Below are 21,256 nucleotides of genomic sequence, written 5' to 3'. Positions count from 1 at the left end.
ACAACTGCTCAGACATTACAATTACTTATCAATACAGCCTTAGCTCATGCTAGCCCTTCTGGTGGGAAATGGTTCTCCTCATTAGACTCTACCTTAAAAATTCTACCAGTCTTCCAAAGCACAGCTCAAAAGATGCCTTTTTATTCACTTATCCAAAAATATTTGCTGAACGCCTACTTATTTGAACCAGACTTTCTGGGGATACCAGGAGGAAGAAGGAGTACAGAGTCCAGTGCAGGTAGCAAAGCAAATAAACAAATATTGAAATTCAGGGCGATGGGGGCTATTATAGAGGTGTGTACAAAGTAGGGTGGAGTCCTAACGCACACAGCCTGCAGGGAAGGAAACTGACCACAGTTAAATGACTAGAGTAATTGCAATTTGAGAAACATGAAGAAAATAAAATCCATTAACATGAAAGAAAATGACTGGAGGGTCAGGCGGTCAGGGAAGCCCTCTCTGAAGTGACACTGAGCCCAGAGTGGGACAACAAGAACTTGGCCATGGGGAGATTTGAGGGAGCAGCCAATGCAAAGACCTGAAAGGTGGGGATGATACTGATGGCAATGAGCATAGTGGTTTTAGGAATGGAAAGAATTTCACGTGTCTGGAATGTAATGAGAGGGGATTGGTGGGAGGTGAGCCAAGTTGAGGTTATAGCACAATTATACACACACACACACACACACACATATATACATGTATATTTTTTTACTCAATGTTATCATGTAAGAATATTCTTGGTTGTGAAAAATGATTTATTAACACTTTTAATGGCTGTATTAAAATATCATCATATAAAAAAAAGAAGAAAACTTCATTCTGTTTTTTAAAAATATCATATGAGGTACACTCCTGTTACAGAAACAATCCCTGCTCAGCAGAAGTCAGTGGAGGGAAGGGCAAAAAGCCATGGAACTCAGGCTAGCCCCTTCCTGCAGGTGTCCTCATTGCCACTTCTGGGCCCCTGTGGTCAGTGCTCAAAGTGGCAGAACCGTCATTGACCAAACCCCAGGGACTGTTGGTAAGTCCTGTTTCCAACATAGAGAGCCTGAGCCCCAGAAACTTCTCCCTTTGGATTTCTTGTTACCTTCTTTGTATTGCTGTCCATTCTATTCTGACTGCAATGACTGGAGGAGAAACCATGTAAATTCTGTTCCCTGATACAGATCACTTCCTTAGCTCCCATTTGCAAGGAACAAGCAATGCTTACAAGGCCCTCTTCCGGTAGCTCTCCTTTCTCCTCTCCTAGCTTAGCTTTTTGCTTCTGGCTTCTCTGGAAAGCCACAGGACTCCACCAGCTTCTCTCTGCCAACATTTTAGTCTTCAGGGCTTGAGCTGCATGGCCTGCGGAATTCCTGTCCATACTCATGTATCCACTTGTTGGCCACTGGGGGAGAATAGGGAAGAAGAAGAGAGCAGGCTCAACAGAGCAGACAGCAGCGATGCTCGCTCCCAGGGCTGTGTGAGGACCCGCTTGCATTCTGCACCCTACGCAACTCGCTTGCCCTATCTTCATCCCAGCCCTGCTACAGACCACAGGATGTTGCTTCTAGCAAAGATAAATAGCAAAGAGGACATTGTCCCCTAGAAAAAGTCTTTGACAGGGCCTGTCTACTGTACACTGATTCTCAAACCTTGGGTACTAAGGTCACTTACTCTTTATTCATGTAGCTCCTAAAAGTCCACCTTCCCCCTGGTGCCAATCCAGAATAATGAGAATAAAGGGGTGGCTTCTCCTGGCAATTCCCTATCTCAGCATGAGAGTCTCTCGTCTATTTCTTTTTCTGTCGTCAGAACTACGTGGTTTTGGACACATATATGACATGAATACATCTGCTGCTTATTTATCTCTTCCTTGGTTGACCATCTCCTCACGGGGAGGCACTAAATGCTACACATAGTAGCTCGATGGTTCTCTCCTTGGATTAGAGGGCTGGAACTTAGCACCGTTTTCCTCAACTGTGCTCAGAAAGCAAGGCCTGTCTGGTCAGGTCAATAAACTTTCACTGACAGCTTCTCTATAAGAGGATCTGTCCTTTAAGGCTTCCCAATCTGTTGGGGGCAACTAACCCAACAACCTGATCATCTCAATATAATGTGGCACTATAAGGAAGCTATTGGAATGACAAGGCTATGCTATTTTCCATCCACCCCCTATTTCACTTTACTCTGACCCCCTCGTCCCATTCTTATGCCCAGAAAGGCAGGCCTTACCCCACTTATCTCCCACCAGGACAGGACAACCAGCATGAAGTGTGTCTCCATCCCCTTCACCACTCCTATGCAGATTCCACCAAAACAGTGCTGCATTCTGAAAACAAAAGGGCCCACCCCAGAGAGGGTAAGCCCAGAATTTCAGTCCTTTGGAAGTACATGACTAAGGCAAATGCATGCATGTCATTAAATGAGAAAATTATCCACGCAGATTGGAAGCAAGTCATGCATAAAATGGCACAAAATGGCGTAAGTTGCCGTTCACCCATTCATTCATGCATACATCATTTATTGAGAGCCTTCTCTGCTCCAGGCTCTGAGGATGCAGAGACAAATCATGTCCAATTCTGCTCTCAGGAGCCCACAGTCTTAGTGGAGAGACAAGACATAAAAACAAACCAGAACAAGATGGTGTAGCAAGTGCTAGGAGAAAGGTGAATCCCGTGATGTCATGGGATCACTGAGGAGAGGCACTCAGGAAAAACCACAAAATGGAACAAAATATTCCTTATACAATTAAGAACTTAATTCAGATGCTTACCCTTCCTTTGGCACTTACTAATAACACCCCCAGGAAGCAGGCAGTATCATAACTCCCAACTTTAGCAGCAAGGAAGCTGAGGCTTAGCGGCTTTAAATAATGCAACTAAGAAGGAGCACAAGACTCAAACCCAGGTGTTTTGGCTCCAAATGCTATATGTTCTTTTTGATCCCATACACAGATTTTCCCCCCTATACAATTCCTATACACTTAGTTTAACCTTGGACATTAGAAGCAGTTTAAACCCAAAGTAATGAACAGCTTCACAAATGCACTGACAACATCTGCATTCTCAAGCCCAGAAGAGACAACAATCCCGAGTATTCAGAGATTTCTGCATTTTATTATGCGGTACTTACCTTGTGCCTGGCACTGTGCTAAGTGTTTTATAGGCACGATATCATTTATATATATTCATTTCATTCCTGAATTAGGTAGGGGCTGTGAGGGAGCTTGACTGGTCTGAACCAGGGGATGAGGGAGGGGGGAGTAAAACCTCTTATCACATGGCCCTCCTCTGTGCCTCATGTGATTTCATAGCTCTTATTGCCATATTTTGTTCCTGCCTGCCTGTTAACTTCTCTGAGATCCTGGATGACAAGGACTATGAGTTTTTGTCTGTACCCTCAGTGCCTTCGGCCCTCAGTGTTCAGAGGACCCAAAGGTCACTAAAACTGAGTTCTTACCTTGAGGAGTTTATTGTAATAGAGAAGGCAGACATGTTATCCAGCTACTTGCAATATAAGTAGTCATAAAATTAAAAAATAGAGGCACAAGTATCATGTGGCCATCCACACTGAGGAATTACCTTTAATTTCGAGAATCAGGGGAAAACACCTTTTTATCCTCCCTCCCAGGAATAAGCTTGCAGACACAGACAGCACCAAAGCTCGAGTGTTAGTTCTGCACTTTTATTACCACCGTGTGCTGGGACCAGATCCCCACTCACCTTGACCACAGGCACGCTGAAGTTGGCATAGATGAAGGCGGTGGCTCCTCCAGCTTCCACCGAGCTCAGCTACAGTGCCAGAGAAGAGCCAGCGTTGAAATAGCCCCTGACTATCCAACTCTGCCCTACCTGACATCTGATGTCATTTCCACATAGATTCCTTCCTCTGTTTCAGCTCTGGGAGAAATACTTATTGAGAGACAATGACCCACTTTAGGAATTAAGGAAGACTGCTCAATGGCATCAGTGTTTGCCTGCAGGGCCACAAATGGAAAGCCTTTAGGAATTCCCCCTTTCTTTATCCTTCCAGCTAACATCCTTATTGAGGGCTACAGTAAGTAGATTCGAAGTTTGAGACCCTCAGGAAGAAATCTAGTTTATTATCACAACCCAAGACACACACACGCCCCTGAAGTACAAGTTTCATAAACATTCTTAGATGAGATACCCCTTGTTATTTTCCATTTTATTTCATTCTATTCTAGTTCAGATTTCTCAAATGCCGACCACATCCACTCAATTAATTTCACAGCCCACGAATGGGTCATGACTGTGGCTTGCAGAGCACTGTTTAGATAACAGTTTTCAAAGTTGGGCATTGTAGGAACCACTGACTGCAGCTGTGGCATGTTTCCCACACCACTCATCTCTCTCTCTAGGTAACCTCAGCTAAGGAGTTTCACCACTGGTATATTCTAGAATTGTGGCTATGTTCTCTTAATATGAAGTTTTTTTCTGATTGTCAAATATATAAATAATTTTAAAATACAGGAAAATACTTAAAAATATTACTCATCATCTTATCATCGAGGAAAAAAAGGCATTGTTATAATTTACATACTAGTAACTGACATTTACTCAGCATTGACTATATGCTAGATATTATACTAAGTCCTCGTGGATATCCTACTTATTCCTCACAACAGTCCTATAAATTAGAATTGTTATTGTTATGATTCACTTTTTACAGATAGGAAACTGAGTCTCAGCTTAAGTACTTCACAAAAGGTCACCTGACTCCTCAGTGACTGAGCCTGATTTAACTGAGCCAATGCTAACTACAGAATCCCTGCTTACAATCTTTATGCTACACCCTTGAACATTCAGGTTATTTCCAAATGTTTATTATAAACAACTCTTAATGAGTAAAATCATTTTTTCATCTTATGCTCTTCTCGTAGGAAAGAGTCTGGACCATTAGTGTTACTGAGTCAAGAGTGTGTGCATGCATTGAATACTTTTGATACATGCTGCACTAGGAGCACAACATGACAGTGCCAGTCTTACCTCGCCCTATCAGAACAGTCATGGATCCCACCACATTCACCTGTCAGGGGTTGGGAAGCTGTCACTTGTTAGAAGAAATTGAATTGACGTGGTGCTTCAGAACCTGGTAATGGCAGTGGTGATTTTTAGCATTTCTTAGCTCCCTGTGATTTTTAGCATTTCTTAGCGACCTTTGAGAAGGTCGATGAGAGCAACAATTTGGCCCTTGTGTAACCAACAAACTAGATGATTCTGTTCTAACTCCTGCTGTAGGCAACTATGGGTTTACACAGGGGGAACCTGGACTTTCCTGCATTCCTGTACCTGTGGTTTTGCAGTATGGTGGGAAGGAATGACTTATCCAACAAATTGAAAAGAGAACCTGACCTGTGTGCTATGAAGCGCCTGAACAGGATTGCGAAGTCCGTGGGGTAGGACTAAAGCTTTCACTGTTTTGTACTGGGACTGATCTTATCCAATTTGAACAGAAAATTACAAACTTGATTTCAGCTCAGTCCTCTGTACATCTTATACATTATTTTCTCCCTGCAATATAGCTCTTAGGTTCTCCACAAACCCTATGCTTGTTGTTAGAAATGTTTATGATGGTGTTTTCCCCAACCTGAAGGTGAAAGAATTGGGCATAACCTAGCACTTCCTAGGTCCCATGATGCCAGTGCCCCTTTAAGGGGTTCTATGCTTGCTTGTGGGGTACAATGATAGAAACATGCCGGATAAAACTTTATAGAGCGATGTTCCCTTATGTTATTTCATCAGATCCTCAAGACAACCCAATGGGAGGCACAGGACAAGAAAACGAGCTCAAAGAATTGATGTAGTTTGTGCTGAGGCCACATATATCAAGCGGCAGAACCAGAATTAGGCCAACTCTAAGTGCATTCCATTCCACTGTGCAAACCCAAAGTGCATTCCAATCCACTGTCACAAATGCTTAAAACCCAAATGCACATGCACATGTTTGTGTGCAGTCACTCCGCCCCCCCCCCCCCGCCCCATATACACACACTTGCATTTTGCCATTTAAAATTGCAGGGCTCTTGCATCGATGCTACCCTCACCATAGTAACTGGACCTCTGTAACCAGGGAACCAGTGGTAGGAGATATTAGGGAAGTAAAGGACAGGGAGATACTGGCCCCTAGATGTCCTACTCTTTGGTTGATAACGATATTCATCACTGTCTGTGACCACCCATGCCAGCTTGAGTCATCAACCAGAGATGCAACCAGCTGCAGGCAATAAGACATGCCCCCTGCCTGGAGAGCTGACGTCCCTCTGCCTGATAAGAACACTCAGAATAACCACTAGAGGCCAGACACATTGGAAGTGATAGCCTTCCAGTTCTGCAGGAAGTAGAAAACTGAGTCACGTGAAGAAACACAAAGGGATCACCAGCATTACAGACCATAAAGTGTGGCCTCTAGTTGTCCTTTCTTGGCTGTACTGTGGAGACAATACAGCACTGACAAAAGAGGGAATGCTAGGGTGGGGTGTGTCTGCTATTCTAATGAGCCTGAAACAGGACTTCATCTTTGGGTGTTATGCAGAGCCCTTCTACTAATATGTTTATGCCTTCAGTGAACAGTAATACACCTCTTATAATTTAAGTGACAGACAACTGAAATTATGACTTGTCCATAGAGAATGAAGTAAACCCACACCATTTGAAGGGAAGGGGGTTGGTGAGATAATAGCAACTGGGTTCAATTCCTGTAGGATCAGGTCAGAAACTAGGAGAGGAGGCCGATTTATTTGTTAAGGGGGTTTAATGCTGATTTTACTGAACATTTTATGGGGAGATAGGAAAGAGAATTTTCACTGCATATAAGAGAGCATCTCAGTAGGCATCTCTATTCTTCCATAATCTTAGGTGTCTCATTTCTCTTTCCTCTTTCCTGTCACGGCTCTACAACCTCATCTCTGGGTCCATGCTTTCCAACACCAGTTAGTCTATGGGACTTCAAAGAGAGAGACCCTCACATTCTCTTCCTGTGTTGGTCAGGAATCTCTTGGCCTTCAATGTAACCCCACTTCCCTTCCTAATTACTGCCAATGAGAAGGTCATATTTAAGTGTATGCAGTATAAGCTCTTTGCGGGCAGGAACCCTGACTTATATTTCTTTAGCTCCTATAGAGCCTAATAAAAATGCTGTCTGAAAGTCACAAAAGTCTCAGAGATATTTGTGCTGTATAGATAGACAGATAGATAGATAAAATCAGTATCCGATACGGTTTTGAAAACCATAAAATAAAAGCAGTATAAATAGTCATTAAATAAGAAGCTCTGGTCCTTCCAAAGCAAGACTCACATAGATCATAAATGTTGCAACTCGGTTCCCAGACTTCATTCTGTACAGTGGACTGGTTGGTGACTGGGACAAAAATAAAACATATCATTATTTTATGCACATGGCACCACAGTAACAGTCAGGATTTTAACATAATAGAGGGAGGAAAATGGGGGTGTCACAGAAGGGCTATAGCCTTGAGCCACACCTAGTTGAGTACCCACCCTTGCAGGCAGGTACTCAATTACTGTTTTTCTTTTACTAATTTATCAGAGACTCATTTAAATGAATTGTATACAGTTGATCCTTGAACAATATGGGTTTGAACTGGGCAGGTCCACTTGTACATAGATTTTTTTCAATAAGTGCTGTAAACATGTTTTCTCTTATGATCTTTTTTTTTTTAAAGAGGCAGAGCCTCTTCTTTTTTTTTTTTTAATTTTTTTTTTAACGTTTATTTATTTTTGAGACAGACAGACAGAGCATGAACGGGGGAGGGTCAGAGAGAGGGAGACACAGAATCTGAAACAGGCTCCAGGCTCTGAGCTGTCAGCACAGAGCCCGACGTGGGGCTCGAACTCACGGACCGCGAGATCATGACCTGAGCCGAAGTCAGCCGCTCAACCGACTGAGCCACCCAGGCGCCCCTCTTATGCTCTTCTTAATAACATTTTTCTTTTATCTAGCTTGCTTTATTGTAAGATTACAGTATATAAAACATATACAAAATATGTGTTAATCAATGGTTTATGTCATCACCAAGACTTCCAGTCAAGAGTAGGCTATGAGAAGTTAAGTGTTTGGGGAGTCAAAATTATACACAGATTCTTGACTGTGCAAGGAGTTGGCCTGAGTTGTTCAAGGGTCAACTGTACTAATCAAACAGAACTGCTTGTCAGTAGTGAAAGTACTATCTGAGGTTAACTGTACCTTTGGTTCCAGTGAAATAAAGAAATTTGTAGATACACTATTACAGATAATTACTCTGTAGGAACTAGGAACACCAAGTCATAAGACTGGAGTTCCCAGTTATTTGCCAAAGAGACACACTCTTTTGACATAGAACAGTTTAACTGAGATCTAATTTACATATCATAAAATTCACCCATTGTAAGAGTACTTTTTTCAGTGAGTTTTGGTAAATTTTACCAGTTGTGCACCACTCGCACAATCCAATTTTAGAGCACTTTTCCAGCTTAAAAAGTTCCCTCATGTCAGTTTGTAGTCAGTCCCTATCCCACCCTCAACCCTGAGCAACCACTGATGTACCTTCTGTCTCTATAGTTTGCCTTTTCTAGAAATTTCATAATAAGCAGACTCATAAAATATGTAGTCTTTTTTTGTTTGGCTTCTTTCACTTAGCATAGTGTTTTTTTGTTTTGTTTTGGTTTTTGGCATAGTGTTTTTAAGATTCATCTATATTGTTGGGTATATCAGTAGTAGTTCATTCCTTTCTATTGCTGAGTAGTATTCCATTGTGTAGATATAGAAAAATGTGTTTATTCATTCACTTGTTGATGAGCATTTGGGTTTATAATTCTTAGCTATTATCAATAAATCTGTTTTAAACATTCTTATACAAGTCTTTTTTAAAATTAATTTATTTTGAGAGAGAGAGAGAAAGAGAGAGTGTGTGCGTGGGGAGGGGCAGAGAGAGAGACAGGGAGAGAGAGAAATCCCATGCAGGCTCTGTGCTATCAGCACAGAGCCCAGTGCAGGGCTCAATCTCATGAACTGCGAGATCTTGACCGGAACTGAAATGAAGAGTCAGATGCTTAACCGACTGAGCTGCCCAGATGCCCCTCTTGTGCAAGTCTTTGTATGGACATATTTCCTTTTCTCTTGGGTAAAATACTTAGGAGAGGAATAGGTGGATCATATGTAGGTGTATGTATAATTTTTTCTTTAAATTTTTTTAAATGTTTTATTTATTTTTGAGAGAGAGAGACAAAGTGCAAGCTGGGCAAAGGCAGAGAGAGAGGAAGACACAGAATCTGAAGCAGGCTCCAGGCTCTGAGCTGTCAGCACAGAACCCAACACGGGGCTTGAATTCATGAACCATGAGATAATGACCTGAGCTGAAGTTGGATGTTTGAGCCACTCAGGCACCCCTATATGTATAACTTTTTAAGAAACTGCCAAAATATCTTTGAAAATGGCTGTACCATTTCACATTTCCATCAGCAATGTTTGAAAGTTTGAGCTCCTGCACACTTCGATCAACATTTGATATTGTCTTTGTTATTTAGCCACTGTAATAGGAGTATGGTGCTGTCTCATTGTGGTTTTAATTTTTATTTCTCTGATGACATTGAGCATATTTTTATGTGCTTATTACCCATTCATTTATTTTATTTGGTGAAGTACCCATTCAAATAACCTATTTCATTATTAACCTATACATAATATTAATTCAAATAAGCCCATTTTTAACATATTATTTTATTTATTTATTTATTTATTTAATTTAAAGTTTATTTATTTATTTTGATAGGGTGGGCGGGGGCAGACAGAGAGAAGGAGAGAATCCCAAGCAGACTCTGCATTGTCAGCACAGAGCCCAATGTGGGGCTCAAACTCATAGACTGTGAGACCATGACCTGAGCCGAAATCAAGAGTTGGAGACTTAAGCAACTGAGCCACCCAGGCACCCCTGAAATAAGCCCGTTTTTTAAATTTGAGTTATGGGGTGCCTGGCTGGCTCAGTCAGTAAAACACACGACTCTTGATCTTGGGCTTATGAATTCAAGCTCATAAGCCCACATTGGGCATAGAGCTTACTTAGATAGATGATAGATAAATACATAGACAAATAGAGAGATAAAAGAAAAAATTGAGTTGTCTTATTACTGAATTATATATACTGAATTATATATATACTGAATATATATATATACTGAATATATATATACTGAATATATATATATATATACTGAATATATATATATATATATATATATATATATATATACTGAATTATATATATACTGAATTTTTATATATTTTGGATACAACTTTTTTTTACCAGGTATACAATTTATGAGTGTTTTCACCTAGTTAGTGATTTGTCCTTTCATTTTCTAATGGTGTGTTTGAAAAGCAAATGATTGTAATTTTGATGAGGTCCAATTTATCACTCTTCATTTTTCTTTTATGGATCATGTTTTGTTATCCTAAGAAACTTTGCCTAGTCACAAAGATTTCTCTATGTTTTCTTCTAGACATTTTATAGTTTTGCATTTTACATTTAGGTCTATAATCCATTTTCAGTTAATTTTTGTATATGGTGTGAGGTAAGAGTCTAAAGTTGTTGTTGTTGTTGTTGTTGTTGTTGTTGTTGTTTTGCAAGTAGATACCCAATTGTCCCAGCACCATTTGTTGAAAAGAGTATCTTTTCCTCATTGAATTTCTGTGGCACCTTTGTCAAAATTCAATTGGCCATGTGTGGGTTTATTTCTGGACTTTGTTCTGTTCCACTGACCTATGTGTTTATCCTTATATCAATACCACACAGCCCTGATTATTGTAGCTCTATATTACGTTTTGAAATCAAGTAGTGTTGTGTCCTCCAACTTTGTTCTTTTTCAAAATTTTGGCTGTCCTGGATCCTTTGCATTTCCATATACATTTTAGGATCAGCTTATTAATTTCTATAATTTCTTCTAATTTTGATAAAGTTTGGGTTATTGATCTATAGATCAATTTTGGGGAGATCTTTTAATCCTTAAAAATTACTTGCTCAATACACATCAACAAAGATGGGCAGTTGAAATCATGTGGAAAGGAAAGTGACTGTAAAAAGGACAATCTTCACTGGGAAGTCCCTGGATGAAACAAGACAGAAGACTACATGACAAGCCATATTTTTCTCCCCACTAGCAAATTTTAGAGAGGGGTGATTGTGGCCCAAAAGGAAATGAGTCAGCAGCAGTCTGCTTGAAACCAAGGCTTTCAGACCTTCCTGCAACAAGAGTCTTTGTTCTAAGATTTCACTTGGTGTTCCCTGAGAGCATGTTAAGGGCTCTGCCTCAGAGCAATTAATACCCTGGTTCCCTACCCCAGGAGATTGATCACTGGCCCCATAGTTACCGTAGCATGGTCAAAGTGAGGCTCATAGTGACCACCGATTCCATAGTTCACCACCTGGAGATACTCTGCATAGGGAGGCTGGACATCAAGGCCTGTGAGGGCACCAATGCGATGATCAAGGGTTACCAGCAGTGGGTCAACAGTGTCCTTCAGCCAGGCACTAAAACACATCACAGGTTGGAGCATCAATGATCTGATGCCAGAAATGACTATATGTCTGTGAATGAATCAGTTACATCAATTGCCAGAAAGAAGGATGCAAGGAAGGAAGGCAGGCTAAAGAAACAGCATAAGCACAGACATGGAGGTATAACAGTATAGAATATGCACAAGTGTGAAAGCATTTGGTCTATGAAAGAAGTAATGAGAAACAAGGCTGGAAAAGTAAGTTCAGGACATGTAAAAAGCTGAGGACACCGTGGTCATAAAACTGGTCTTTGCGGGTAGTTGGATAATCAGTGAAGGTTGGTGGGCAGGAAAGTGATTTGGTGATTGGGAGTTCACTGGTGACCTTTGAAGGACCAGTTCCAGTGCTGCTGTGAGGACAGAACCAAAATTCAAACAGATGCAGAGTGATGGTAGAGAAAAAAGAGGAGGTAATGAGGGTCTCAGTTTCTTTACCTGAAAAGTAAAAAGAATACCACCTACTCTGCTAAAAGCAATGAGTCTAAGTAGAAGGTCGAATTTTCTCTTTGACCCTACAGTGTCATAAAGGTTAGAAAAGCAATGAAGCTGAGGTCATATGGACCTTCCAAAGTTTATAAAACAACTCCTAATAAAAGGTCACAAAATGTACCAAAGAAGTTAAGCTAAATGATTCTGAATCAAAGCTTTCATTATTCACCTCACTTCCCAGACAACAAAAACTATTCACCCATCCTGGGTCTGTCCTCTCCATGGATGCTGTTGTCACTGTCTCCCATGGCTCCGATGGGGACTCATCCTCTTACCAATCCTAAGTCCTGTCTTTACAGTGCAAATCAAGGATTGAGGAAAGAAGATAAAGCTGGATTCTCAGCTGCTTCTGCCTCTCTAGAAGCCATCAGGTCCAGAGATTCCGGCCACCCTTCTTGCCTGAATGTTGGCAAGTCATGCTCTGAATATGAGTCAGGAAGCAGGAATGGAATCTTATAAAGTCAGATTCCAAATGGGGACAGGACTGAATCCTCTGGAAAAGCAATCCTGATTAGGAGAATAACTACACACTTATTTTCTGGTTTGGGGCATAGAAGTTTTGTCAAGTCTTTCCCTAAGGGCCTCCTAGTTAAGTCCTCAGACCATATAACCTGTCATAGGCCCTTGCGTGAGAGGAGTAGAAATTCCTCCCTCTCAACAAGAATGTACAGATACAATACATGAACTACGGATTCTCTAGCAGCATCTCTGGATGGCTATCGCTGACCTTCCATTGTGCCACAGGCCTGAGGACAGGCAGCAAGGATGACCAGAGTCCCTACAGGGAAGGACCTCTCTTACCTTTTGCTGATGCGGTACTCCACTGGCAACTGCTTCTCACCTGATGCCACCACAGATCTCTGTAACTGATGTGAAGGACGTAAGAGAAAGTACAAATGGTTATGATGTGAAGGAAAGGACTGTATCATTTCCATAGACATGCCCCTCTCTTCAGTGTAAACCTAACAATCGCCAATTCCTCCTTAATTTAGAAATATTTTGCACATGCCAAAAAAAAAAAAAAAAGAAGGTGGGAGGCGCCTGGGTGGCTCAGTCAGTTAAGCATGACTCTTGATTTCCATTCAGGCCATGCTCCCAGGGCCGTGGTATGGAGTCCCGTGTTAGGCTCCACACGGGGCATGGAACCTGCTTAAAATTTTCTCTTTCTCTCTCTGCCCCTCCCCCATGCTTGTGCACTCTCTCTCAAAAAATTATTTTGCTCATGCTACAAATTTAGTGATAGCTATCAATCTTGAAAATAAGCAATAATAAATGACAAAAAAAATCTGAGTTAAAAATAACCTTTAGCATCATATCTGGTAGCCAATAAGCACTCAATAAAAGTTTGTTAACTGAAATAAAGTGCTATTTGAATCCCTTTTGTATCTGAGATTGTGAGTTCTGTCAGAACAAGGCTGTTTCTCACTCTTCTTTGTCTCCTAGTGGCACAGGGCCTGGCCTAAGGTAAGCACTCAGTGTTTGTCAAATTAAATGAACACCTCTAACAAGGAAATTCCCCACCCTTGGGCACAGCCCTCTCCTCTGAACAATTCCCACAAAGCCCTTCCCTACAAAGAATCAAAATCTATTTGGCTGCAACTGCCTTGATTATGGGGGGAAAAAACCCCAAACAGGTTCAAAGTCATTAATTTAACTGTTTCTATTTTGTTCTGAATGTGTAGATATAAATTTTAATTCTTTAAGTTTATTTATCTATTTTGAGAGAGAAAGAGAGCACTTGAGCAGAGAGAGGGAGAGAAAAAAACCCCAAACAGGTTCAAAGTCATTAATTTAACTGTTTCCATTTTGTTCTGAATGTGTAGATATAAATTTTAAATTCTTTAAGTTTATTTATCTACTTTGAGAGAGAAAGAGAGCACTTGAGCAGAGAGAGGGAGAGGGAATCCCATGCAGGCTCTGCACTGTCAGTGCCCCCACTGCAGGGCTCTATCCCATGAACCGAGCTGTGAGATCATGACCTGAGCCAAAACCAAGAGTCAGATGCTTAACTGACTGAGTTACCCAGGTGCCCCAAGGGAGATGGAGAAAGGGAGAGAATCTTAAGCAGGCTCCATGCTCAATGCAGAGCCTGACACAGGGCTTGATCCCACAATCCTGGGATCATGACCTGAGTCAAAGTCAAGAGTCAGACACTCAACCAACTGAGCCTCCCAGGCGCCCCAGAAAGAGAAATATTTACATAAGGATGTGTCTATTTCTGCATCTGTCATCAGAATGTCAGCTCCATGATGGCAAATCTTTTGTTATTACTGGGTCCCTAGGGTCCAGAGAAAGCCTGGCAGGGAGTAGGTGCTCACTATTGGTGAAATGAATGAATGAATGAATGAACTAGAGTCCTGTGCTTAATGACCCAGGCCTGGCACTTCACATACATTCAGAGCAGAACACAGGGCAATGAACTGCACAAGACAGACACCTTTCCCTGCTTGGAGGCTTCTATAGTATTATTGTTCCTGCTAACCCACGTAGACAACTTTGAAAAAGTCTCGTCCTTTCCTTGGACCCATTACACTCGCTATAAAATGCAGCATGTGAACAGCACATACTTGGGAGGTCCTCTCAGCCTATCCTTCTATGGTACCAGGATGCAGGAAATCAGTAGGTGACTGATAATGCTTCTGTCTAGTCCTTCACCCAGCATCCTCCCCTGAGCCTTTTGTAGAGGAGAGAGGAGACATTCTTAGAGGAGTTGCTCCCTTACGTTTTTCTAGGGCAACATCAGTGGTTTAAAGAAAAATCCTATGGGGCACCTGGGTGGCTCAGTCGGTTAAGCATCCGACTTCAACTCAGGACACGATCTCGCAGTCTGTGAGTTCGAGCCCTGCGTCGGGCTCTGGGCTGATGGCTCGGAGCCTGGAGCCTGCTTCCGATTCTGTGTCTCCCTCTCTCTCTGCCCCTCCCCCATTCATGCTCTGTTTCTCTCTGTCTCAAAAATAAATAAACGTTAAAAAAAAATAAAAAATAAAAAAATAAAGAAAAATCCTAGGGATACTCCACTCCACCTCCCTCCCTATTCAAGAACCATCTTGCTCTTAATTCCTTTAACATTTATTGTACACCAGCACAGTCATTCACTTTTGGGTGCAGATATTTATTGGTTATTCTCTGTGCTGAGCACAACGCTAGGCATTGAAAATACAACATATGGAGCAGACATAAGTCATGCAGTGGGGCCATAATGGACAAGTTCAGGGCACTAAACAAACATTAAGAAGGAGCATGTAGGGGTGCCTGGGTGGCGCAGTCAGTTAAGCGTCCGACTTCAGCCAGGTCACGATCTCGCGGTCCGTGAGTTCGAGCCCCACGTCAGGCTCTGGGCTGATGGCTCGGAGCCTGGAGCCTGTTTCCAATTCTGTGTCTCCCTCTCTCTCTGCCCGCCCCCCCCCCCCCCCCCCGCCGTTCATGCTCTGTCTCTCTCTGTCCCAAAAAAATAAATAAAAAAAATTGGGGGGAAAAAAAAAAAAAAAGAAGGAGCATGTAGTCCCTTCTGATGGGGGACAGGAAGGCTTCCCAGGATGCGCAGAAGACAACCAGAATCATACAGGTCAAAAGAGGCCAAGGGAAGAGTGATTTAGGCAGAGAGAAGAGTGTGTGCAGAGGCTAGTGGGATCATGGCCTGTTCATGGAGGTGCAAGTTGTTTAGTGTGGCTGGGGTGTCAAGTGCAAGGGGCACATGCTGTGGAGGGGGTCAGCAGCAGGCAGGCCAAGGAGCATTAAGTGACATTAAAGTGACCCATAAAAGAGTTTAAGCAAGGGCAGCCTTTTAAAGATTACTCTGGCTGCAATGGGCATAATATGGGGCTAGGCATTTCAAGAAAGATGACATACAATCCCTCCTACTTTACAGTCTAGGTGAGGACACAGGATGCTAACCCTTGAAACAGCTAGTGATACTAGACAACACAAAAATGGCAGAATAAATGAAAAAAATACAAGACAACTAGTGACAAAAGCTTTGAGTTCAAAAAAGAGAAGTTCTTGTATGTAGCCCCAAGAAATGCTCTGAAGAAAAAAATAAGTTCCTACTGAAAGAACCCATGAAAGTACACCAGAGTGACAGGGCTAATGGGTCCAGGGGGGCATGTGGCTTCACCTGAGCCTTCAGGGATGGGTAGGATGTGGATAGAGGGAGAAGTGACAAGAGAGCATTCTCTGGGATAGGAAGCAGATTAATTAAATTCGACACAAGCCACCAAAGCCTTTGAGCTCAGTTCCCATGTAGAAGCCCCACCCTATAAGCCAAGGCTTATTCCTGGCAAAGCCAAAGACCAGATAGGGATCAGCATCTCCAGATCAGCTTCTGGGAAAAGGGAGAGTGGCAAAGTGTGTGCAGGCCAGATAGATGACCTGGCCACAAAGGACTGCAGGGTGGGCTGCCTGTCCTAAGGAAAAAGCAGCTACTGGCCAGATACTACCACTGGTTCCCTAAACTGCCAAAGCTACTAAAGATACTTTGTTCCAACTGACCAGTAGAGCTTAATCTCTCAAGTCTTCTGCACGAAGATTCCAGACTTCACTGGAAGGGCTGCTGGATGAGATGATTACTGCTACTCTTATCCCTCCAATCCATGTCTGCTGTCAGAATTTTCCTTAAAATCAACAGGCCTCATCATGCCCATCTCCTGTTTAAACGGTCCGACAGCTCTCCCCCTGCCTATGGGATAGCATCCAAGCTCCTCAGCATGGTATTTTCAGCACTTCCTCATGGCGTCTCACCATGTAGCTTTATCTCCAATCAGCTCCGACCCCATCCCTTGCACACTTCCTCCACCAAGCTTCACCCCATTCTCTGAACACACTGCTTACCGGGTCCTTGCGTGCTGTTTTGTCTTCCTGCCATACCCTTTGCCATCTTGTTACTCGGATGAATTTCACATTCACAGAGAAGCCGTCTCCATTTCTCCCTCCCCTCCCGTCCGCTTTTCCCTCAGAGGAAGGTTCACTTTGCGATGCCGCCATAGCACAGCTCCTTGCATACACCTCTATGACAGCACCTATCACAGGATAGTGTAAATATCTGTTTTCCCCCATTAAGCTGTGAGCTCCCAAAGGGAAAGAGCCAGTACTTAATCTCAGCGCATGTCCAGCACCCAGGACAATGTGTGGCACACAGCAGGCTCTGTATTGTTGGTGAACAGCCAAATAACTGCCTGGATGAACAGCATGCCATCAAGGGCACGATGACATAAGTTATTCAGAGACAGCCTTAATGTGCCATTTATAAAGAGGCAACGTGCTTATAAAAATGAGATAGACTGCAGTATTTCTCTCAATATTTGCCACACTTCCTGGGGGATGATTAAACCCATTGTGGCCTCATGCATTGCCTTGACCAGTGAAACAGGGACAGAATTAATGTCTGGCCCTTCGAAGCAGAAGCTGGAGGAGCCAGCTAGGAGTTTGCCATCTTGTCTTTTTTGTCTCCTCTGAGACTGGAAATGTCCCAAACATAGGCTGCTCTGTCAGGCTGGGTCTCAAAGTGAAGACAGTTCTGTGCCACGCCTGCAGTCAGCCCAAGGCAGACGCGTAATGTAAGAAACAAACCGTTAGTCTTGTTGTGTCTGAGATCTGGGGGCTGTTTGTTACTGAACATAATTTAGCCTGAGTTAGCTGAGATAGGAAGGCAGAATAACAGAGCAGCCATCGATGTACCCCTAAATTCCAAGTCTGGCTCTAGCTACATATGTGACTTCATCAAGTGTCTTCCCCTCTCTGGGCCTCAGTTTCCTCTTTAATAAAATAATCTAGTTAAACTAGATAATCTTTCCACTCTGTAATTCTGTAAATCTGCGCTATGATATCATTCCTTGCCCGTCATTTCACCCTTTTCTTTAAAGTTTTTTATATATTTAAGTATTCTCTACACCCAATTTGGGGCTTGAACTCATGACCCCGAGATCAAGAGTTGCATGCTCTTCCAACTGAACCAGCCAGGCGTCCCCTCGCCCTTTTTAAAAAAGAAATTTCTACCCATTATGTGGAATGATTGACATTGGGGAGGAAGGATACTTACTTTTGAATTTTTTAGGTAAAATTTACATATAATGATATGCACAGATCTCAAGCGTACCATTTGCTGGATTTTAACAAACGCACACAGTTGCATACTCCACATCCCTAACAAGATATCAAGAGCACATTTCAACACCCCAGAAAATGCCCTTGTCCCCTTTCCCAGCCAATCCCCTCCCTCCAGAAGCAACAACTACTGTGATTTTTTTTCACCATTGATTCGTTTTATGGAATAGTTGGCATTTTGAATTCCTGGCCTGATAAAGTGTGCAGTTGTTCAGGCCTGCCTGTTCTCACATTCCTGAACTCCAGGCATGTGATGACACAAAGAGAAGTCCTTGGCAGGCTTTGGGGACACTCACCCACGGTTCTGCAAGTCCTCTAATTTTCTGAGCCTCCAAGTCATTGACAAAGTCATGGTAGAGAACAACATAGGGCTCCAGGTGGATGACTTCCTTCCGGATGGGCTGGAGCAGCAAGTAGGGGCTGGAATTTGTCTCATAGGAGCAGTAGAGGCTAGGGATCTGGTAGTGAGTAGGCTAGAAGGAAAGCCTAGAATCAGCATAAGAGATGAAGGGTCTAGGACCAGAAGCCAATATAGGGGAACTACGGCATAAAAAACCTGGCATGCAAGAGATTCAGAATGTGGTCACTCTGAGGCTGTCCAAATGAGCTTTAATTTTTAATGCATCAGCCTTTTCCCCTCACATTGTTCCAATTCTACCTTCTCTCTCTCGAGCTAAGCCTGTTCCCCCTTTTTCTTTCCCTGAGGAATCCCACCTGGGATCCCAGGGTCTGACATAACCCCTCGTAGGTGTCTCTGGTCTGCAGGTGGGGCACATTGGGCCTCCGGATGACAGCCTCAGCTACCACCCGGGTGGGGCTCTCTGCCAAGAGCTTTTCATATTTCAACACGTTCCTGGACATCCTCTTATTATCTGGGCCTGGAAGAAATCAGAGCAGGGAATAACACAGATTACCAAACAGCGGTCTCAGGGAGTGCTTCCAAGGTTTCCTACAGCTTCCCTGTTGCACACGACCAACCACTGGACACCCTGAATAACTCCTGTGTCCAGGCACAGGAGGATGTAAGGCCCTCACCTCCAGAAGAGTACCTGGTATTAAAGAAGATTGAGTTAGGCCTGGTAGATCTGCGGGTGCAAAGGACTTTGGGAAGGGAAGTGGTTCTTAACACTGTTAGACCAAGGGATCCTAAGGATGGCCACTCTCGGATAGCGTGATGGTAAGTTTTCTGTATAGGGAAGAAGCTTCACTCATTCACTGATTCATTCACCCACTCAAAAAATCTTCAGTGTACATCTACCGTGTACTGGATACTGTGCTAGAGGCTAACTTCTCAGAGTTCAGAGCCTAATGGAGAAAAGATATGTTAAATAACTACTTACAACAAAACCCATAAATGCCATGAAAGAGAAGTCCAGAGAGCCAAAGCCTATAGCAGAGAGCCCCAACCTATTCTTCCCTGGAGCAGTGAAAGCCAATTCATTGCCAAATCTACTCGATCCTTCAAAATTCCTAACTGGCCTAGACACAGAACAGTGCAATATAAGACAAAGGGGTTCTAGACTTTGGCTCTAGCCTGGGCTCCCACAGGGGTCTTATGTCTTATTTGTGCCCACCTGTTGGTGCCCACTTTGGCTGTAAGATGCCCCATGGGTTGGCAGCCACCCATGACCTGCTAGCCTCTGTGCATGATTTTCAATGCCTCTCAGAAGGACGTGCTGAATTGTTCTAATGCTCCCAAAGCATCTTTCTCCGAGGAGCTCAATGTGCTTCTAACTATCACCACCACCACTCTGGCAGAGAGGGGACAGAAGTTACCATCCTTTTTTTTTTTTTTTTTTTTTTTTTAACAAAAAGGGAAATGGAAGTTTGGAAGAAGGGAAATGATGAGCCCAAAACCCCAGTGAAAATACTACAAAGCCAGAAATGGAGCCAGTAATCTCAATTTGTTGTGTCCTGCTTATCCACCTATAACTGCACATGGTTTTGGTTCTCTGGGACAGACAGGGATTCTTTTTTTTTTTTTTTATGTTTATTCATCTTTGAGAGAGAGAGAGTGTGTGTGTGTGTGTGCGCACGCAGGGTAGGGATAGAGAGAGAAGGAGACAGAATCTGAAGCAGGCTTCAGGTTCCGAGATGTCAACACAGAGCCCGACAGGGGGCTCGAACTCACCAACTGCAAGATCATGACCTGAGCTGAAGTCGGAGGCTCAACCCACTGAGCCACCCAGGTGCCCCCAGACAGGAATTTTAATAGATCAATCACAGGGGCGCCTGGGTGGCTCAGCCAGTTAAGCCTCTGACTTCAGCTCAGGTCTGTAAGTTTGAGCCCCACGTTGGGCTCTGTGCTGACAGCTCGGAGCCTGGAGCCTGCTTCAGATTCTGTGTTTCCCTCTCTCTCTACCCATCCCCTGCTTGCACTCTGTATCTATCTCAAAAAATAAATAAACATTAAAAAAAAATAGATCAAGCACAAAGAAATAAAGAAGAGTTGGGTTATCACTTTGGCTGTTGTAATTACTCACATGTTTCCAGACCACATGTGGCTACTTCCTTATCCCACTGTTTGCCCAATTATCGGAATGGAATAATGTTACTAAATGGATTCATTAAAAATCGATAAATACATACAATTGCAGAATCCTATGTGAGACAGTTTATAAATATTAAAATATAATAATGATTATTTAGTTACTTTAGTATCTCAATATCTTATTGGGATAGATACTTCCCCCAACTTCCCCCAAAATTTTAAGCAAAAATATCCAAGTAGAGACCTAAGCTGTTTAAGTCTGATGAGCTACGTGATGAGCTACGTGAGCAGGGTTGAAGCTGAGCCCTGCACTAGCTGGTCAGGATGCTTGATAGCCAAGTGAACTCTGGTTTTAAGGAAAGAACTGATATCGCTGTGGAAACAGCCAAAATGAGTTAGCCCGCGAGGAGTCACTCACTCTCCTGCACACAGAGCTTTCATTGATTTCATTCGCTCCCAGTCCTGGACTTGTTCCCCACTGAAGTAACACTAAGGTATAGCCGGTGGAGGAAAGGGACAGGTTGATACCTTCTTAGCATTTTCCTACAAACCAAAAAACTTTCCCCTGATGCACTGATCAATAGATAGGTGAGATTCAATCCAAAATCAGAAATGTGGCTT

At 42.8% G+C, this 21,256-nt stretch overlaps 1 protein-coding gene across 5 annotated transcripts in view; it reads right to left on the bottom strand.

Annotated features, from left to right (window-relative positions):
• Positions 1-740: 740 nt before the first annotated feature.
• The window catches only part of P4HA3 (prolyl 4-hydroxylase subunit alpha 3), a 42,365-nt gene continuing 21,849 nt past the window's right edge, over positions 741-21,256 (bottom strand). For 3 of the 5 annotated variants that reach the window (XM_006936977.5, XM_045038749.1, XM_023239444.2), the window contains 8 exons: positions 18,859-19,022; positions 18,441-18,617; positions 12,847-12,911; positions 11,371-11,530; positions 7,303-7,365; positions 3,708-3,776; positions 2,218-2,314; positions 741-1,390 (listed from right to left, as the gene is read on the bottom strand). In XM_006936977.5, coding sequence (XP_006937039.3) covers positions 1,320-1,390; positions 2,218-2,314; positions 3,708-3,776; positions 7,303-7,365; positions 11,371-11,530; positions 12,847-12,911; positions 18,441-18,617; positions 18,859-19,022 — 866 coding nt within the window. In that variant the 3' untranslated portion in view covers positions 741-1,319. Of the gene's footprint in view, positions 1,391-2,217; positions 2,315-3,707; positions 3,777-3,816; positions 5,098-7,302; positions 7,366-11,370; positions 11,531-12,846; positions 12,912-18,440; positions 18,618-18,858; positions 19,023-21,256 lie in introns of those variants that run through there. The other 2 variants (XM_023239443.2, XM_023239445.2) reach the window with 2 other exon arrangements.

The sequence above is a fragment of the Felis catus genome, chromosome D1 (assembly GCF_018350175.1).
Source record: "Felis catus isolate Fca126 chromosome D1, F.catus_Fca126_mat1.0, whole genome shotgun sequence".
Taxonomy (NCBI): Eukaryota; Metazoa; Chordata; class Mammalia; order Carnivora; family Felidae; genus Felis; species Felis catus.
The sequence above is the reverse complement of the archived record's forward strand: the minus strand, read 5'-3'. Positions and strand labels throughout refer to the sequence as shown.